The following is an 18,531-nucleotide window of genomic DNA, read 5'->3' as shown; positions in this document are numbered from 1 at the left end:
GGCTGGGGAACAGGAGTGTGATTGGCCTACGTGAGCACAGAGCAGGCTCCGAGGTGACACACCTAGTAGCCTTCTGGACGTTGAGGCCCTGGAGCCCTAGCACGGCCCTCCTTTCAGGTTTAACAGCCAGAAATGTCACTGGCAGGTGTCAAATTCTGGAGACCAAATTGCCCCAAAGCTGCTCCCACACTCCCACCTCTGGATATGCCTGCCTAACTCGAGGGCTAGGCAACCATGTGACAGAACCCCAGCCTTCCAACAGAAAGTTGACTGGAACTTGGGGTGGCCCCCAGGAGGGGTAGCAACAGCAGGCACTCAGGAATGAGTCCATCTGGCTCCTCCCAGTCAGACAGAGGCTGGAACCAATCCACAGGCGGGGCTGAGTCCTGCTATTCCACAGCACGGCCAGAAGGGACTCTGAGTAGGGTGAACCCCGCCTATCCTCACTCTAGAACCCTTGTGCTCTAAGGGCTGGCCTGTACAGTTGCCCAGACTACCTGGGGTTCATTCACTCTGCCTGTCCCAGCCCTCGGGCTTCCTGAGGATGGGCTGCTCAGAGCTAGGGACACTGAATTGCCGGCACTGTCTCTCACCCACAAGGCATCTAGAGACTCCTGTCTGGGACAAGCTCCCCATCTGAAAGGCCTTGCCGAGGCCCTGGGCTGGGGTCTCAGGCCTTCAGAGTGCTGGGCAGGAAGACAGAACTAAAACTCCCACCTCCATGGCTTCTTGACCATAGACATGGCTGCCTAATTCAATGCTATGCAACCATTTGATGGTACATAGCCTTCCAGTCTGGTGGGGGAGCTGTCTGGAGGCCTGCAGACCAAATGCCACTCCAGTCATACCTAGACTGAGCTTTCCCCAAGTGGGTTTGAGAAGCCCAGTGTTCTTCCTCCCTAAGGCTCAGATTTCATGAGTGATGCCGGGATAAGTGCACTTAATGAGGGAAGAGAAGGCTATTGACAAACAGGAAGTATGCCTGGGAATCCAGAAGGGGTGCAGCCTGGCTCCCAAGCTCCTCACAGAGTTCCGTGGCCTCTGAATAGCTCAGCTACTGCCTGGATGTGCATCCTCCCAACGGTAACGAGACTCTTGGGAAGATAGATGCACTTGTGAAGGCCCCATAGCAGAGAAGCTAATTGCTGTGAAATTGAGCAAGAGCAAAGTCTAAGGAGACCTGGTAGCCAGTCTGTGTCAGGGTGACCAGTGGTGCTGGACAGGCAAGAATTCCTCCTCCAAGGGACAAGGGGAGTCTGTGCCTGAGCCACGTAGAGCAAAGGCTTCTGCCCAGGAGGGTGGGCTGGAACTCCAAGGCCTGGAGCTTCTGTGTTTACCAGGGCAAGAAGGCTGTGTGTTCCTTGGGTTGGATCTCACTCTTTGTCGCCTTTGCTCCCTCTCCAGAACTTCGGATCCTGCTGCTGTGTGGCAGTGACCTGCTAGAGTCCTTCTGCATCCCAGGGCTCTGGAATGAGGCAGATGTGAGTAGCTCATCCTGTGCACAGCTGGATGGGGAAGTGTGGGGAGGGGGTACTCGACTGTGGCCTATGGTTCTCTGCATCCTCCTGGAGCTTCCAGGTGGGCAGTTTACTCAGTCACCCTGGAAGCCAGTTCTCACCTCCCACAAGCTGTCTCTTCTAGTTCTCACACTGGCTTTTTGGTGTGTTTGGTGGTGAGAAGCCCTAGGAGAAAATTTAAGTCCTAGAGTTCCTTTTATAGTGCTGGGCATGGGGGCTGTGTTGGGGAAGGAAGCAGCTGGGGGAGAGATATTAAAGAATACTTTTATCCTGTTGAGATTATTGTGTTCTGTTTTCCTTTGATTCCACATGGGGGTAGGCAGGTGGGGTGGGGTAGGAAATAAATAACAAGGAGTCAGGTGGTGGCGTACCTGCTTAAGCACACACACTACAGTGCACGAGGACCCAGGTTCAAGCCCCTGGTCTCCACCTGAAGGGGAAAAGCTTCACAAGTACTGAAGCAGGGCTGCAGATGTCTGTCAATCTTTATCTCCCCTTCCCTCTCAATGTTCCGTCTGTCTCTATCCAATAATAAATAAATAAATAATTTTGAAGGGAAATAAATAGCAGCTGGGATTTCTCCTCCAAGGGAACAGTGGGGTGTCAAGAAAGGAGAGATTAAGGGCCAAAGGTCAGTAGGACTCCTGCCTGTTATATGCTGCCACTTGGGGGCTCCTGGGCCTTTTTTTTTTTTTTTTACTGTTCTTAGTCTCATCTGTTCACGAGGGTTTCAAGCAGCTAACTCACAAACAGCTCACCCTTCCCATGTGCATTTGTTCGTGACCTTCCAGTCCTTTCATTTGCTGGCCTGAGCATCTTCTGGCTCTGGCCCTATCACCCCTGAGAGCTCGGTGGTTCAGAGCAGCAAATCCTTACCCAGAGCTACCTGCTGCTGGGTGTGTGGCCCACTGTGAATCCCTCACCTTTCCCAGCCTTGCTGGTTTGGTTTTCCTGCCAGTTTCATCCAGACATAACCAATATATGTTATTGTGTTAGGTCCAGGGGTACAACACAATGGTTTGGTCTATGTATATATTGTGAAATGATTTTCATGGTACCTAGTTAACAGTGCCCTGGTAACTTGTCTTTTCTTTTTCCAAATTTATAAAACGGCTAAAAAATATTGTGAGGTTTGAAACAAACAAGCCAGACATTCTCTCCCCCTCCCCCCAGTATTGGGTATGTGTTAGTTTCACAAACATAGGAACTTTGTTCTGAGGGAGACAGAGCAGCAGAGGTGATAGGTAATTAATGCTACCTGCCTGGTAAGATTTGGGGTGAATTCAGTGAAAACGGTCTGTGAATGTCCGGTCGGGTGCATATACAGTTAAGCATGGCAGATGTGAATTGCCTGAGCAGCTGCTGAGATGAACAGCTATTGATAGATTCCCAGGGTGACAGGCACCCTGCTCACATGCAGTGGGGTTTCTGAGATGAGAGTTTCAGGGGAGCAAATTACACCATGTAGCCCTTTCATCTTCCACCCCCGAACAACTTCCTGCAGGTGAAACCCTAAACCTCCTTTCAATGCTGAATTATATGGCCTAATTAACTTTTGCTTTCCTCTCTACTTTACAAGATGGGTGAAAGTAAAAAGTAATGCCATGTGGCTTGGTTGAGGATCTCAACAAAGCTCTTTCTAAAATCATGGCAAATCCCAGAAACTGCCTGGGGCCCATCTGTGTGGGCAGGGCGTTGGAGGGAGGGTTGTAGAGAGTGGGGCCAGCAAGGACAGGCCCTGGCTCCCTAGTCCAGTCTTCGTGTCATCTACAGCACCCTCAGAAATAAGGAGAGAGAAGAGTTCCTCCACCCTCCTGGAACAATGACTCCCAGGGGCCTCAGGGTGAGAGAAGAGCTAGGAAGATCTGTTTATCTCAGCCTACCCTAGCTGCCTTTGGCACAGTCCTAAACTGTAGAAAATCTTTTTTTTTTTCTTTTAAGACTTATTTATTAACGAGAGAGGAAGTCTTACTCTGACATCTGTGGTGCCAGGGGTTGTATTTGAAATCTTATGGATACAAGTCCTGAACAAGCCCTGAGTCACTTTCCTGGTAGTGAAGCCAGGTCTTGCTTTCTTTTGCTCATCTTCCAGAAATCTCATTACACAACTAAAGGGACAGTTCCACGCCCACCCAAGCACATCTCTTGGGCATTTCCGTTTTTACACAAAGATCCACTAGCCCACAGTCGGTCCTGACCTTCTCTAACCTCTGACACATCCCTTCCCCTTGTATGCCAGGATGTCCATTCATATTCAGCAAGTTTCTTTGGTTGGAGCACAAAGGGCTGCTGTGGGTCTGCACTTGGCATTTTGCTTAGTTCCAGAGGGACATCAAATGTCAGTTTCCTGAACTGGACCTGGCCTAGAGCCCATCCCATTCCCTGGTGCTTTCTTAGAGAACTTATCTCCCCAGGGCCTCATCTTGCTTTGTTATCCTGTGACACCAGCCTAGACTCTTGTCCAGGCAGGTTCTGGGGTTTGTGGGAAATCAAAGCCAGTGTCATAAGGGTCAGTCACAGATATTGGTGAAACAGGAATCTTTTAAACTCCCCTGCTCCAAGCACAGCCAGCCCATTGTCTAGGGATCTTACACTGCCTGTGCCTTGTTCATCGTATTATACAGGGAAGCAGTCTGCAAGACTGATTCTCATTCAAGCATCACTTCTTCCATCCATCTTTCAGCTGATATCAATGCCCAGGGTGAGCACTTGACTTGCAAGCCTGAGGCTTATATGCTCAGAATTTCATATACCAGTGCGGTGCCCTGTGAAACTCTCTCTCATACGACATCAAATGCATCTTGGAAAAACAATTCAGAAGAATCCTAGTAAGCACTCAGCAAATGCTGGCTATGTTAGGTCAACTGAGTTAGTTGGAAAGATCTAATGACTTTATTAAGTGACTTATGAATCAGGCAGTATTCCAGCTAACAAGGAGACAGTCTCTACAGGTGTGTGTGTGTGTGTGTGTGTGTGTGTGTGTGTGTGTGTGTGTGTGTGTATGTGTACAGAATGGAAGGCTTTTATAATCATGAGGAGGTGGGACAAAGTTGTTAGCAAAGGAAGAAAAGGATTAATTCTAGCAGAGCTGCCTTCCCCTAGGCTGAGAGCAGATCACGCAAATAACCATCCTGGGACTGACAGAGAAACCCCAGACTTAGTTTGATTCTCTACTTGGGGAGAGTCTGAAACTGCAGTTAGAATAGGCATGGAGTTTTGGCGTAAATGACTCCCACTTTGGTCTGCTATCTCTTCCCCCTTTCCTCTTCTTCTTCTCCTTCTTCTCCTTCACCTCCTCCTTCTTTTGAAACAACCGCTTTTCTTTCATTTATTTAAAAATGTGTGTCAAGTACCTACCATATACATGATGGTATTCTAGGTATAGAGGAACCAGGGAAGCAACATAAACCAAGTTCCTGGCTGTTGCTCCTTGACTTTGAGTGAGGGAGAGAGAAGAAGTATTTTCATCATGACTCACGAATTATCTCACTTAGCCCTAACACAGTCCTGAGCAGTGGGCTCTCCACTTCAGGAGCTGGAGACTGGGGCTCATGTGGGTGGTGACATGGCTAAGCCTACTAAACTAGAGAGCAGAGTTAGGCACTAGGCCCAAGTTCTTTACCCCTCGCCAGACAGGGCTGATTCTCAGCATTCACAGCAGGGACAAGGTGGCACTTCAGCGGGCTTTGAGTGATGGCAGCATTGAGCTCATTAGGTGGAAAGGGAAGGCTTGGGGGCGGGGTAAAGGGGAGGCTGTAACAATGGTGGATCAGTTGGCTGCACGGTGGGAAGGAGATGATTCTGGCTGGGTGAACTACAAGGTTGCTCTTTGAGAGGATTTTGGGCAAGCAACAAAAGCATTAAGTTTAATGATTAAATGTGTTAGTCATGCTCAAGTGGTATTTGCATTTCAAATGAGCAAGGGTCAATGTTTAACTGAAAGGAATGAAAATCTAAAGGTGGAATCTTGAGCGTTGGATGAGGGGCCCTTGAGGAAATTGCTGCTGCTTCTCCTCCCTCCTCCTCTTCTTGTTCTTCTTTTATTTCTTCATGTCCCAAAGCCCACCATCCCACCGGGTTATTCTGACTTGCTACTATCCACACTCTTCCAGCCAACTAGCCAAGGTCTAAGGGCTTCCTGCATCCACCAGCCATGGGAAAAGAACCCAAGAAAATAAACAAAGGAAGAGCCTGGGGCACTCGCCACTGTAGAAGAAATCCCAGGGCCCCAAGGACAAATGCAACAATGACAAGCATTTGGTTTGTCAGACTCAGATGGTTTTTATCAGACAGTCCAACCCAAACCAAGAGGCCAGATGGACCTGCCCACTCCAGAATTAGACCCCCCCCCCCCCACACACACACATGGGTAGAACCACAGTTGAAATCGCAGGCTTGGGGACAAAGGCCTAACTCCTACAGTGGGTGTGGGTGGGGGATTCTGATTCTTGTGTGAAAGGCCCTCTTAGCTGGGTTATCAAGCTTTTGACTTGAGTCTGGAATTCCATGCTTTCCTTCCCAGGCCTGCAGCCAAATTGGAAGTGGGAGTGGGGAGAATCTGCTCTGGGAAACCCCTCTGATGGGTCAATCATATCTCTGCAGCCAGAGAGAGCTGTTCTTGAAATGTAGTCCTATCTTATCACTGCCTGGCCTTTCCCTCTGGAGAGGAGCAGGGGCCAGAACAAGGGTTTAGGCTTCTTTAAATATATATATAGTATTTATTACATATGAAAGAAAGAGAATTTCACATGAGGCAGAATTCAGAGCACTGCTTTGGGACACAGGGAACCAGGGATTGTACCACCTCCTGCAAGAAAGGCAAATGCTTTACTAGTTGAATGACTCCCCTACCTCCATCCCTGGCCACACAGGGGTGCAGGTTTCTTGAATGATGACATCTCCGCTATGGCTTCTGGAAGCTTGTCCCTTTTCATGACTGTTCAGCACACAAATATCTGGCCTCCAGAGGGTGACATTGAATAACAAACTGAGCTCTGAGCCCCACTAGCCTGGAGAAACAAGGAGAATGTCATTTTAAAGTTAAAATCTCTTCAAGGGCAGTTTCAAGTCACTGTAATGGGAGTCCTAAATATGGGGTCGGGCAGCCAGTAGTGCACCTTGTTGAGATAACATGTACAAGGACCCAGGTTTAAGCCCCTGCTGCCCATCTGCAGGCAGAAAGCTTCATGAGAGGTGAAGCAGGGTGTCTTTCTCTTTCCTCTATCTCCCCCTTCCCTCCTAATTTCTGTATTTATATAAAAAGGGGGGGGGGGAGGACACCAGGAGTAGGGAATTTGTCATGCAGACATTGAGCCCCAGTAATAACCCTGGTAGCAATTTTAAAAATAAATAAATAAAATGGATCAGAGGGCTGGAGTTGTACCTCAGTGGCAGAGCACACATTTTACATGTATGAAGCCCTGGGTTCAATTACCAACACCACCAGAAAAAGGAATTTCTGGACATGCATTGGGATGTGACTGCGTAGGTGAGTGAGTGGGCATGTGTGACTTGCACGTGTGAGGCCCCAGGGTCTCCGTAGAGGGAGAGTGGTACCTTGGGGTTCAAGAGCACACTTCACCAGCTCTAGGTCTTGGCATCACCTCCAATACACACACATATACACACACACAAACCAGCAAGACAATCAAGTCCTAGGGACTGGTCAAAGGAATAACAAAGGTCTACAGTTTCTGGGAAAAGAAAAGGTCTCAAATAGTAGAGTCTCTATCTGTTCACCCACCCACCCCTCCTGCCAGCAGCCTGGCACCTTTCCTGACTGTGTGCTCCTATCGATAGTTCCTGATGGCGGCAGCAGCTGCACTGATGGCACCTGCGTGGCTACCCTTCTGAGCGACCATTTTCATGCTCGAGACAGGAGCTCTCACTTTAAATAGCGCCATGAGGGCCAGGGAGGGGACTGAACCAGGGGAGTAGAGAACCAGCCTTGCATGTGTGATAGCTTGATCCCTGGCCCCACATGGGAGCAACAAGTAAAACTCCATGGAGAATGGAGCAGTGCCTTGCTCTCTCTGTCTTTCTCTAGCTCTCTCACTCTAAAAGGAAAACAAGTTGGACCAGGAGAAGTGGCTTAGTGGTGATGTGCATGTGTGAGACCCTGGCTCTGATCTCCAGCACTACATAAATAAATAGCCCTGCAAGTTCACAGACCCTATGGGAAACATCCATCGAGTTCTCAGAATCAAACTGAGTGCAGAACCAATGTTATGTGATCCATACCAGTTAGTTCGAAACATCTGTGTAGCAGGTGATGAAGAGCATCATCACTCAGGCATATTCAGTGCCAGGGATTGAACCCAGGAACCTCTGCATGCAAGTCCTATGCTCTACCTGCTGTGTACTCTCTCCCTCAGTTACTCCCTTGGAATTTTAAACTAGTGCTTAGTTGGTTCTCCAACTGGGCTGCATATTGGAATCACCTGGGGGAATTGAAAGAAAAAAAAAAGTACTGGGCCCCATTTCCAGTGATTCTGATTGAATTGATCTTGGGTGTGAACTGGGTTTTGGGATTTTGAAATTTTCCCCAGGATGGGGGTGGGGGCATTCTAAGATGCAGCCAAGTCAAAGAGACAGAGCTGTAGACTATCTTCTGAGTAGTGGGTCCCGACTCAGAGTACTAAGTGGGTGGCGGGAGGAGCTGGCTCTCCACCCGCCGTTTCTGGGGTAGATTAGAGCTCAGTGCCAGTCTGTCTACTCTGAATCCCACCTTTGGGTGCAGCATAGATGCAGCACTCCGTGTTCTTCACTGGGTACGATTCAGTGGGGACACTGGCGGTCTCCAATCACCTCTACCTGCTCGCCACAGCCCCCCCTCCCAGGGCACTTTCTGCTGAGTTTTTATTCTGACATCAGACGTCACTTGCAACCTTAGCTCCAGTCATGAGCAGTGTGGGGAAAGGGGGTTCAGGTAGGTGGGAACTCCCAGGAGCACATGTGTACTCACACACTCACTGATGAGTCAGATTTAGATGTGGAATTCTGTAGGTGCAGAAATCCCGATGGAGAAGAAGACTGTTTTGAAGTGATCTGTGAGACCTGCTTGGGGAGGTGGGACTGGCGCTTCTTTAGAGAACTCATGGGAATATCCTGGGTCCCCTGTGCCCTGAGCAAGTCTTGCTCCATGAGATGTTCTGCCTAGACGCCACCTGCCTCCCCCACCTCCTTCCCTCCACTCAGGGCCCTTAACTGGCAAGATCTAAGGAGCAGGTGGCCAGATCCAAGTTTTAGAACTCTGACATAAAAAAAGGCGCACGTTTCCAGAGGACAGCTTGCTAATATGTCTCAGGAGCATGAAGTAGGCCCCACTTGTAGCCTTTGAGCTTGTGATTTTATTTCCTATCATAGGGAAACAGCCAGAAATGTGGCATCTTTGATGTGTTAAGATCTTTGGTAGAATGTAATATAGAATTTTTTAAGGGCCAGAGAGATAGCTCAGCAGATAGGATGCATGCTTTGCCCTATGTGCAGGGCGGGCTCAACCCCTAGCACCACATGAGAAGTGGTATGGCAACAGAGGACGCTGTGTAACCAAGAAGAATCCACAAGTCACTATTCCCCTTCTATGATATAGAATTGGGTTGATGTATTTGTAACCTATACTATAGGATTCGGTGTATTGCATAGTACAGAAAACAAAATACACAATTTGTTGGAACTCCCATTTTCAAATAATAACTTTTAATGACATGAGAAGATACTCACAGCACACAGAAAAAATGATGAATTTTGTAGTCTAACCCCATTGTGGACCTACCCATTTATCTGCAGAGAGGGAAATTCTAGACAGAAACACAGGAAGATGCTACTGCTCTGTCTGGGTTTTCTGGGGGATTTTTATGTATTGCATGTATTTCACCTGTAATCAAGAAGAGGAAAAAAATACCAGTCTTAAAATAAAGTTATTATTATTATTATTTATTGCCAACAGGGTTATTGCTGGGGCTTTGTGCCTGCATGATGAATCCACTCCATGCAGCCATTTTTTCCCTCTTTTCTCTCTCTCTTTCTTTCTTTCTTTCTTTCTTTTTTATACTTATGTATTTTCCCTTTTGTTGCCCTTGTTGTTTTTTATTGTTGTTGTAGTTATTGTTATTTATGTCATTTTTAGATAGGACACAGAAAAATGGAGCGAGGAGGGGAAGACAGAGAGAGGGAGAGAAAGATAGACACCTGCAGACCTGCCTCACCGTCTGTGAAGTGACTCCTCTGTAGGTGGGGAGCCGGGGGCTCGAACCGGGATCCTTGAGCCAGTCCTTGAGCTTTTTCACCACGTGCACTTAACCCGCTGCGCTACTGCCCGACTCCTTCTTCCTTCCTTCCTTCCTTCCTTTCTTTCTTTCTTTCTTTCTCTCTCTCTCTCTCTCTCCCTTCCTTCCTTCCTTCCATTTCTCCCTCTCTCTCTCTCTCTCTCTCTCTCTCTTTATTTCTTCCTTCTTTCTCACTTTCTTCCATTCCTTCATAGGACAAAGAGAAATTGAGAGGGGAGGGGAAGATAGAGAGGAAGAAATAAAGTGAGGTATCTGCAGACCTGCTTCACCAGTCATGAAGCTTCCCCTTTTGCAGATGAGGACCAACCCAGGTCCTTGTGCATGGTAATGTGTCAGTCACGTATACCACCACCCAGCCCCATAAATACCAGTTTTTCTAAAAGTGGAAACCACTTTTCTTGACTCATGTCAGCCAGCATCTGTGTATCAGAGTTTGTGAGTGGTGACCTAGAAGTTCACGCCGCCGCCTCCTCCTCCTGTCACTGGCAGCACACACAGCCCCAGCCTCTCCACAGTCTTTGGACAAGTGACCCCAGGAGTGGCTTCCCCTCTCAGAATCCCAGGGAGGTTGAGCTGTGCAGAGGACCTGCGCTACCACCTAAGAACAGTGCTGTCCACATTGCTCTTTGCTGTTGAGGACTCAGCAGGCATCTGAGATGGCTCCACACAGAGAGTAGACACTCAGGAGGGCTTTGCCATCATGGTCTCACCAAAGAGCTCTCTTTCTCTGTTGCTTTCTTAAAATATCATTTATTTTTATGATAGCAAATGAGACCAACAGAGAGAAAGAGAGACACCAGGGCATTGTTGAGGCATATGGTGGTACCAGGGACCTAACCTGAGGCCACGGACACGTGAGTGCTATGCTCTAACACTGAGCTATCTTCCTGGCCCCTCTCTGTGTCTCTTCAGATGGAAGTGATTGTAGGGGACTTCGGGATCGTGGTGGTGCCCCGGGACGCGGCTGACACAGACCGAATCATGAACCATTCCTCAATACTCCGCAAATACAAAGTGAGCCCCCTCTCCCTGCTGGGGTAGCTTTGTGAACCTGAGGGCGGGATAGAGGGCTGAGGGCACAGATGGCTGCGGGAGTGACCTTCTACCAACACTTTCTGCTCTGTCCCCAGAACAACATCATGGTGGTGAAGGATGACATCAACCATCCCATGTCTGTGGTCAGCTCAACCAAGAGCAGGTACGTTGGACAAGTGGCTAGAGCACTGGGCAGGCGAGTCTGTTTACTGTGTCTCGTACTTCTGTGCACACCTCATTTACTAGTCATTTATTTCAAATAATTTCAATTATTTTAAGACTTATTTTTGTGAGAGATCTAGAATGAGATATAGAGACCAGAGCGCCACTCAGTTCTGGAATATAAGGAGCTGTGGATTGAACCAGGGGCCTCAGATATGAACCACCTGGACTCTAATGTCTCCCCCCTCCCATCTACTTTAAATGATTTTTTTATTTTTTTATGAAGATGTGTTTATTAATGAAAGAGAGAACCAGAGCTTCACTCAGCCATGGCTGATCCTGGGCCTCAAACTCAGAGCCTCACACATGCAAGTCCTCCTTTCCGCCACCACGCCCCCTCCCAGACCTCATCATTTACTCTTCAGTGGGGCTCAGGCTGTTCACACGTGCCAGCTGATTTCAGAGGGGCAGAGGGGCCCCTAGTTTGGGAGTCTTTAGTTGTAGGTGCTTATGGAATATTCTGTAAAGGGGATAGGATAGGTCAAGTAAGTAGCTCTAAGAAAAAGACCTAATAGTTTTATTTTAAAGCCTCCCCCCCACCCTTTTTTTAAGTGTGAGAGAGAATCAGAACATTGCTCTGCTGGGATCAGTGGGACAGACCCATGTCTTTTTTTTTTTTTTTTTTGTAACCAGAACACTGCTCAGCTCTGGCTTACTGTGGTGCTAGGGATTGAACCCAGGAAAGTCTATTTTATAATCATTATACTGTCCCCCAAGCACTCGCATAACCTTTTCACTTTGGAGCCTCTCTTCCTGGATTCTGGGAAGTTGCAGTGACTGTTCCCAGCCTGGGGCACAGAGTCAGGGAGGGCCCATAGCAAGGAGTTTTGTGTTTCAGAAGGCAACCCAAAGGTGCTCACATTACCCTCGTTGGTTGCACTGACCGAAGAGACCATACTATCTTTCCAGGGAGGCCAGGAATTGGGAGCATGGAGTTAAAACTCAGATGTTTCTAAACAGGAGAGACTGGAAACTTAGAGCCTGCTAAGCAGCCTCCTCCAGGGTGCTGGGCAGATGATACAGAGAGAAGCCTGGATTTGTGTTCCTACTGGCAGCCATGGGGGTGCATGTGTAAGCGAAAGTGAGGGTGTGTCTGGGTGCACAGGGAGTCAGCAAGAAGAGGAGGGGGCTATGGGGGCCATGTGAAGGAGGGTGAGCAGCCACCTGCTGTGGTGGCCCTGGGACTGAGGGAGGAGACAGTGCAAAGGTAGAGAGGCCTGTGTAGGCATTCCAGAGAAATCTGAGCAGCCTGGCGCTTTCAGAACTTCCAAGCCTCTTGCATGGAAGGCGGCAGTGCAGCATCTGGAAGAGTGGCTTCAGTGTGTGGGAGGGCAGGAGTTGGGTGACAGTGGCCAGAGAATAGTAGGATGAGGTTATGATTCCAAGCACGCTGCAAATGGAATTGTCATGGAAGTCACACACGAAGCACCTTGTCCCCTTCAGTCTGGCTTTTGGAGCTCGGACACAGGGATCTGCTTCTAGGGTGATTCTGATGACCTTCAGATTGGCCTTTGCAAACTCCTATTCTGAGATGCCCCTGTCAGCAAGGGAGAAGGGCCTTAGGGACCTGGCCTGATTGCTGGGTCCCCAAGGACATGTGTGTGGAAAGGGCAGTGAGCTGGCTATCCCTCCCAGGACAAGCCTGGATGCCTCTGAGAGTCGATTCTGGAGGAGCATGTGAATTTTTGCCAGTAACTCCTTGGACCTGACTCCCCTGAGGCTGTGATCTGACTCCCAGGCCAGGGCCAGATCAAAGCTGCAGAAACCAAAGTGGGTACCAGTCAGGGCTTGGCAGGGGGCCTCCTTCTCAGTGGGGCTCCTGTGGGAAGGAAGAGAAGTCTCTAGTCATAAGAACCCCCCTCTTTTAGAGCTCATTCTCAGGAGCACTGGGTGCAGGGAGACACAGAGGTGTGAAAAGAGTGGAGGGAAGCCAGACTGCTTTGCGCCAGCTACAGGTACCCTTCTAAGTGTTGTGCTCATTGGCTCATTTAACCTGTTTGTCAGCTGACTGAGCCAGGTCCTGACACTGCCCTCATTAGACAGAGGAGGCCTCAGAGGAACAGATGGGTTCAGACAACTCGCCCACAGACACCAAGAAGGATGGTGGAGCCATGGGCCTGTGGGAGTGTTTCCAGGCTGGGACATATCCTAGGCCTCAGCCACAGCTGGTCCCTGGGTCCCCCCGGAGGATATGGAAGGTGCCTGCCTCTCACCCCTTCTCTCCTCTGCAGGCTGGCCCTGCAGCATGGGGATGGCCACGTGGTGGACTACCTGTCACAGCCTGTCATCGACTACATCCTCAAAAGTCAGCTCTACATCAACGCGTCAGGCTAACTGCCATACCTCCAGGCTCCACGCTCCCTTCATCCTCCAACAACACACTGGCCCCTCCAGTCTTTGTCAGCGCCCTCGTTTCTCTCCTGCCTCGCTGTCTCTCCACTTCATCATCTCAACTGTTCTCCCTCTCTTCTCACTGACTCGAAACCCCCCTGGGTGTGGGGGGTACCTGCAGAGAACCATGGCACACCCCCTCTTCTGCAATTGTCTCTGAACAAATTTTCCTCTACGGCTCCGGGTCAAGGGGTGGGTGAGCGTCAGGGTGGCAGTCGGAGGAAGTGCAGTCCTTGGAGCTGTGCCGGTGTCCATCTCCCAGCATGCTCTAGAGAGCAGCTCTGGTGCCCATCCTCCCAGCATGCTCTGGGGAGGCTGCTCTGGCTCTCGCCTTCCCAGCATGCCCTTTACCACAAAGGGCTACTTTTCTTTGTTTCTTGTTATCTCTCTCTCTCCTTCTCTCTCTCTCTTTCTCTCTCTCCATTTTTAATTATTTTTAGTCTTTGGTAATGATGTTCACTCATAGTATATGGATGATATCAGTGTCCATAGTTTTTGGTGTGTGTAGTCTTGCCGATGTGTGTGATGTTACTTCCCTTGGATGGGCAACTGGAGCCAGTCTCAACCCTCCTGGGTGGGGGCCACCCTCAGGAAAGAAGGCCGAGCCTGCTCCACACTGCCCAAAGCAGCAGCAGTCTAGGGTCAAGAGTGGGACTGAAATTCTGAAACCTTGGAAGCAAGGGGCTTCTTAGAAGAATGTGAGTCCATTTTTTTTTTTTTTTTTTTAGTCTCAGAAGAATGCCCTGGACAGGTAAGAAAACAGATGATCCAGTCACATTTCCTGGAGGCATCTGCATTTACTGGACTGTAGCTAATGGTGGGGGGACAGAGCAGGGTTCTCTACGCTGTTGAGTCTCACCTGAGGATAATCACATACTCAAGGCCAAATATGAATCATGCAGTTATTTCTTAAATAAAACACACCAAGAATTCACTCAGTCCTTGAGATCTTGCTCACTGGAACCACTGGTTGCTCTTTGGCCAGGCAGGTATCTGTCATGATCTAGTCGGCTGACGCGGGAGGAAGCAGTGTGGTAGTCTGGTGGGAAGAGCTGACTCTCAGCCCCTCTGGCCAAGTAGCACAGGCAGTGTCTGATGTCACTTCCTTCTTGGGGAGCAGTGTGTGGCCTTGTGTTTGGGCCTGGTCACCTCTTCTGCTAAAAGCCCTCGCCTGCAGAAAGTTGTCCAGCAGGACAGTCACAGAACAGAGATCTTGTGGTGGGGTGCCTAGAGCAACTCCTCTCTCCTCCCTTTCCTGCCTAAATTCTCACTTGTCTTTGCTGCCTCCAATGGTTTTGCTGGGCTCTGTTCCCTGGTGGAGGCTGTGCCTTGCCAGGAGCTAGGAGGGCATTAATCCTTCTCTCGTGCACCATGTTTCTCATCTGCATGCAGTTCTCGGGTTTCTGGTTGTCTCAGGAATGGTCCCCCAGCAGCAGGGTACTTTTACCAAAATCTGGTGCAAGCTGTGGCCCAGGAGGGGCCAGCCATGAGGTCTGGCCCAAACAGTCACATTCTTCAACTCACACTTTACATCTGTGGCTTTGTTCACTAACCTCCCAGAAAAGGAACTTACTCAACAGAAAAGTGAGGAAGAAAGGTAGTGAGTGTGCAGGGGGTGGAGGGGCATCCTTTATCTTGGATTACGGAAGTGATCTCCAGAGGAGGGAAGGAAGATCCTATTTGGGCGTGCTCAGTGCTTAACTAAGGATCACAGGATCATCTATTGAATTGGTCCAACCAGCAAAATACCTACCTGGATAGTGCATTGGATTACCATGTGCAGGACCCAGGCTCAAACCTGGCCCCCACAGCACTAAAGGAAGTTTTGGTGCCATAATATCTCCCCCCCCCCCCCGTCTCTCTGCCTCTTTATCTTATTCTTTCTGTCTGGAAAATTCAGCCCAGTGTGGTAAAGCCCTAGAGATGGAGAGAGATTAGTTAATCCACTGTTCTCCTTTAAAGGAGGAGAGTGCAGAAATTCACGGGATTAAATAAGTAAGTGGCAGGTCCAAGGTCACACCACAAGTTTAGAGGCTAGACAGAGGGTGCTGATTCTCTGATTCTCTGTAGGTGTCCACCCCACCTGGTCCTTCCTCCAGTTCCCCAAGATGATTTGGGGCTTCTACTCTTTTTTATTTCTACCTGACATCTTTCTTTTAAATGAAGCCCCACACATGGTTATCTTGTGTGCTGGTTCTGTATAGGGGGAAAGAGGGGAGGGAAGGGGGCTAGAGCTAGGTTTCCCTTGAAAACTAAGAGATCTCAGCAGTTTGCAGGAACCCCCCAGAAAGTGACCCTCTGAATCCGAGAAAGAGTTGCTTTGTGGAAGAAGCAAGACCCAGAGGGTGCTCCAGATGACATTATTGCTGGAGAGGGCCAGACAGACAGAGGAGCCTTTGTCTGGCTGAGCTATGCAGTCACAAGCCAGGAACTGAACAAAGGAAAATGGGACTTCCTGGGGGAAGACAGTGTTTCCAAGGATGTGAAGTTTACAGCTAGAGAGTTTGAGGATTTACACAAGCAGAGCTAAGGAAGGCCAGTTATCTTCTGTCTCTGGTCCACTCTTACTCAGCTGGACAGGAGTGGGAGTTGGGCCGGCCTGGTGCAGGGGGCGAGAGATGGGGGAGAGGGAGAAGAGCGAGGGAGAAAAAGGGTGATGGAAAAGGCAGATTTCTAGGAGAGAAATGAGACAGATCTGCTCTTGGTAAATCCCAGGGCTTGTGTGAGGAAAGCCATCCTTTCACAGAGGGAGAGCGGATCCCTTCTGAGCTGGAAGTGCCCCTTCTGCACCCTGCCCCACTCTTCACTCTGCTGACTGGGGAGGTCAGAGCCCCTTGCATTCCAGGGCAGCACAGTGTGGCTGTGACGCAGGCAAGGCCAGCACCCATAGATGATTCAGAACTTGAAGTGGCCTCAGGTGCCAGCCGATGACAGCTAGGTCCAGACTTCCCCTCCTTTTCACAAAGGCCAGCTGGAGGCTGGTGCAGTTCAGAGTGTGAGTAAGGCCTGTCCTGAGCCTCACTGCCTGACTTCCCTCCTGTGCTTCTGGAAGTGACTGAGATGAATGAGAACAGGCAGGTGGGGGAGCTTTTGCGTCAGTGACTCTCTCCTAAGGTATAGCCCTTTAGGGAGAGTCTATGCTGCTAGTGGGTTCCTCCTTTGCCACCCCACCCCAACCCTAGACAGCCTCTGGGGCCTTTTGGCTTTCATTTTCCTTGAATGTACATAGAAACAGGGGAGAACAGACTCTTACTGAAGTGCCTGAAACCCAGAGCTAGAGCTTCTAGAGACGCCATTCCTGTCTCAGTTTGGCCAAGCTTCCCCCAACACTTACACTCCAGCTTCTGGGAAAGAACAAAGGAGCTTGATGTTCTAGTGAAATACAAAGTGAGATTCGATCATCAACCTATAGCAGAATGGCAGAGAATTACAGGGAGAAACGACTTGTATTTTAACAGCTCAACAGTACTTTCCCCAAAAGACACACACACACACACACACACACACACACACACACACACGCTTTAGGGGACATGTTGATATATTTTATTCAAGAGAGTCATGCAAACAACAATCAGCAGACTCTGAAAAAGCTCAGAATCTCTCCTAAGGCTACCGCAGGAAGGATGACGAGTGAGACGGAAGGATGGAAACGGGCCCACTCTGTAGCTCATCCACTAGGACGCCTGAAGACTAGACTGATGATGAAGCGGTTGTATCAGACTTACGCAGTTAGCACCCAGTGAACTCAGCTCTTCACCTGGTTTCTTCGATGTGCAAGCTGGAGTGTCCTATTGGTTGGTCTGATTAGTTAGAAATGAGTTCCACTTTCCTCCTTTTTAGTTCAGGACCTAGAACCCAGCTTGATCCCAGCAGTCTCAAGGACTGGCATGGGGAGGGGGAAGCTTTTCTTTTCTTTTTTAAATTTAATCACTTTTTACTTACTGAATCTGCTATTTGGAGTGTAAGATTTGCTTTCTGGAAATCATTAATAGGAACTACATTCAAGTTGCAACACCATTTCACAGTGAAATATTTTGAGTACAGTTTTGTTGCTAGACTAGTCACTGGCTGAAAGTTTTATCAGCAAAATGTTTCAATTATGTTAATAAATAAAACAATGCTACTAGAGTCTCATGTCTTGGCCTAGAATCTTTTCTGTGAGTTGCAGAAATAAACATTTTTTTTCTGGGCAGTCTAACTCTCCAGGAACTAACAGTTATTACCAAACAAATGTTGGGCCCAGGTGTTGGTGTACCCAGTAGAGTACATACTTTACCATGCACACATACAAGGGTTCAAGTCTCTGGTCCCCACCTGGAGGAAGGGGAACTTCCCAAGTAGTGAAGCAGTGCTGCAGATGTCTCTGTTTCTCCCTCACTATCTCCCCTTCTCTTTCAATTTCTGTCTCTATCAAAAAGAAAAAAGGGGGAAAGGGGGGACCAATAGATTCCTCAAGCAGGTGCTGACCCCCAGTGATAACCCTAGCCACAATAAACCAAACCAAACCAATGTTCTTGCATCAGGAGATTTTTCTGTGGTTCAGCTGATTCCACTTCCCATGTAGTGCAGCCAAACCCAAAGCTCAGAAATAGGAGGAATAATCTGTACATGCGTAAACTGCACTTGTATTTGCTTTTTTAAAAAAATATTTATTTATTTATTCCTCATTATTGCCCTTGTTGTTTTATTGTTGTAGTTATTATTGTTGTTGATGTCGTTGTTGTTGGATATGACAGAGAAATGGAGAGAGGAGGGGAAGACAGAGAGGGGGAGAGAAGACAGACACCTGCAGACCTGCTTCACCGCCTGTGAAGGGGCTCCCCTGCAGGTGGGGAGCCAGGAGCTCGAACCGGGATCCTCCTTACCCTGGTCCTTGTGCTTCATGCCATGTGCACTTAACCCACTGTGCTACCTCCCGACTCCCCTTTTTCTTTTCTTTTTTTTTAACCAGAGCACTGCTCAGCTCTGATTTATGGTGGTGTGGGGGATTGAACCTGGGACTTTGGAACCTCAGGCATGAGAGTCTTTTTGCATAACCATTATGCTATCTACTACTGCCCATGCACTTGTATTTT

The 18,531-nt window shown here is 48.9% G+C and overlaps 1 protein-coding gene across 2 annotated transcripts in view; it reads left to right on the top strand.

Annotated features, from left to right (window-relative positions):
* Positions 1–17,584, top strand: part of NMNAT2 (nicotinamide nucleotide adenylyltransferase 2) — a 113,153-nt gene extending 95,569 nt beyond the window's left edge. The window contains exons 8-12 of one of the 2 annotated variants that reach the window (XR_009551577.1): positions 1,405–1,481; positions 10,718–10,819; positions 10,936–11,003; positions 12,698–12,832; positions 13,294–17,584. Coding sequence is in view for 1 of the 2 variants with exons in the window: in XM_007523820.3 (XP_007523882.1) it covers positions 1,405–1,481; positions 10,718–10,819; positions 10,936–11,003; positions 13,294–13,396 (350 nt within the window). In the remaining variant the exon portion in view is untranslated. The remainder of the gene's footprint in view (positions 1–1,404; positions 1,482–10,717; positions 10,820–10,935; positions 11,004–12,697; positions 12,833–13,293) is intronic. The other variant, XM_007523820.3, reaches the window with a different exon arrangement.
* The last annotated feature ends 947 nt before the right edge of the window (positions 17,585–18,531 follow it).

The sequence above is a fragment of the Erinaceus europaeus genome, chromosome 9 (assembly GCF_950295315.1).
Source record: "Erinaceus europaeus chromosome 9, mEriEur2.1, whole genome shotgun sequence".
In the NCBI taxonomy this organism is placed as follows: domain Eukaryota; kingdom Metazoa; phylum Chordata; class Mammalia; order Eulipotyphla; family Erinaceidae; genus Erinaceus; species Erinaceus europaeus.
The sequence above is the reverse complement of the archived record's forward strand: the minus strand, read 5'-3'. Positions and strand labels throughout refer to the sequence as shown.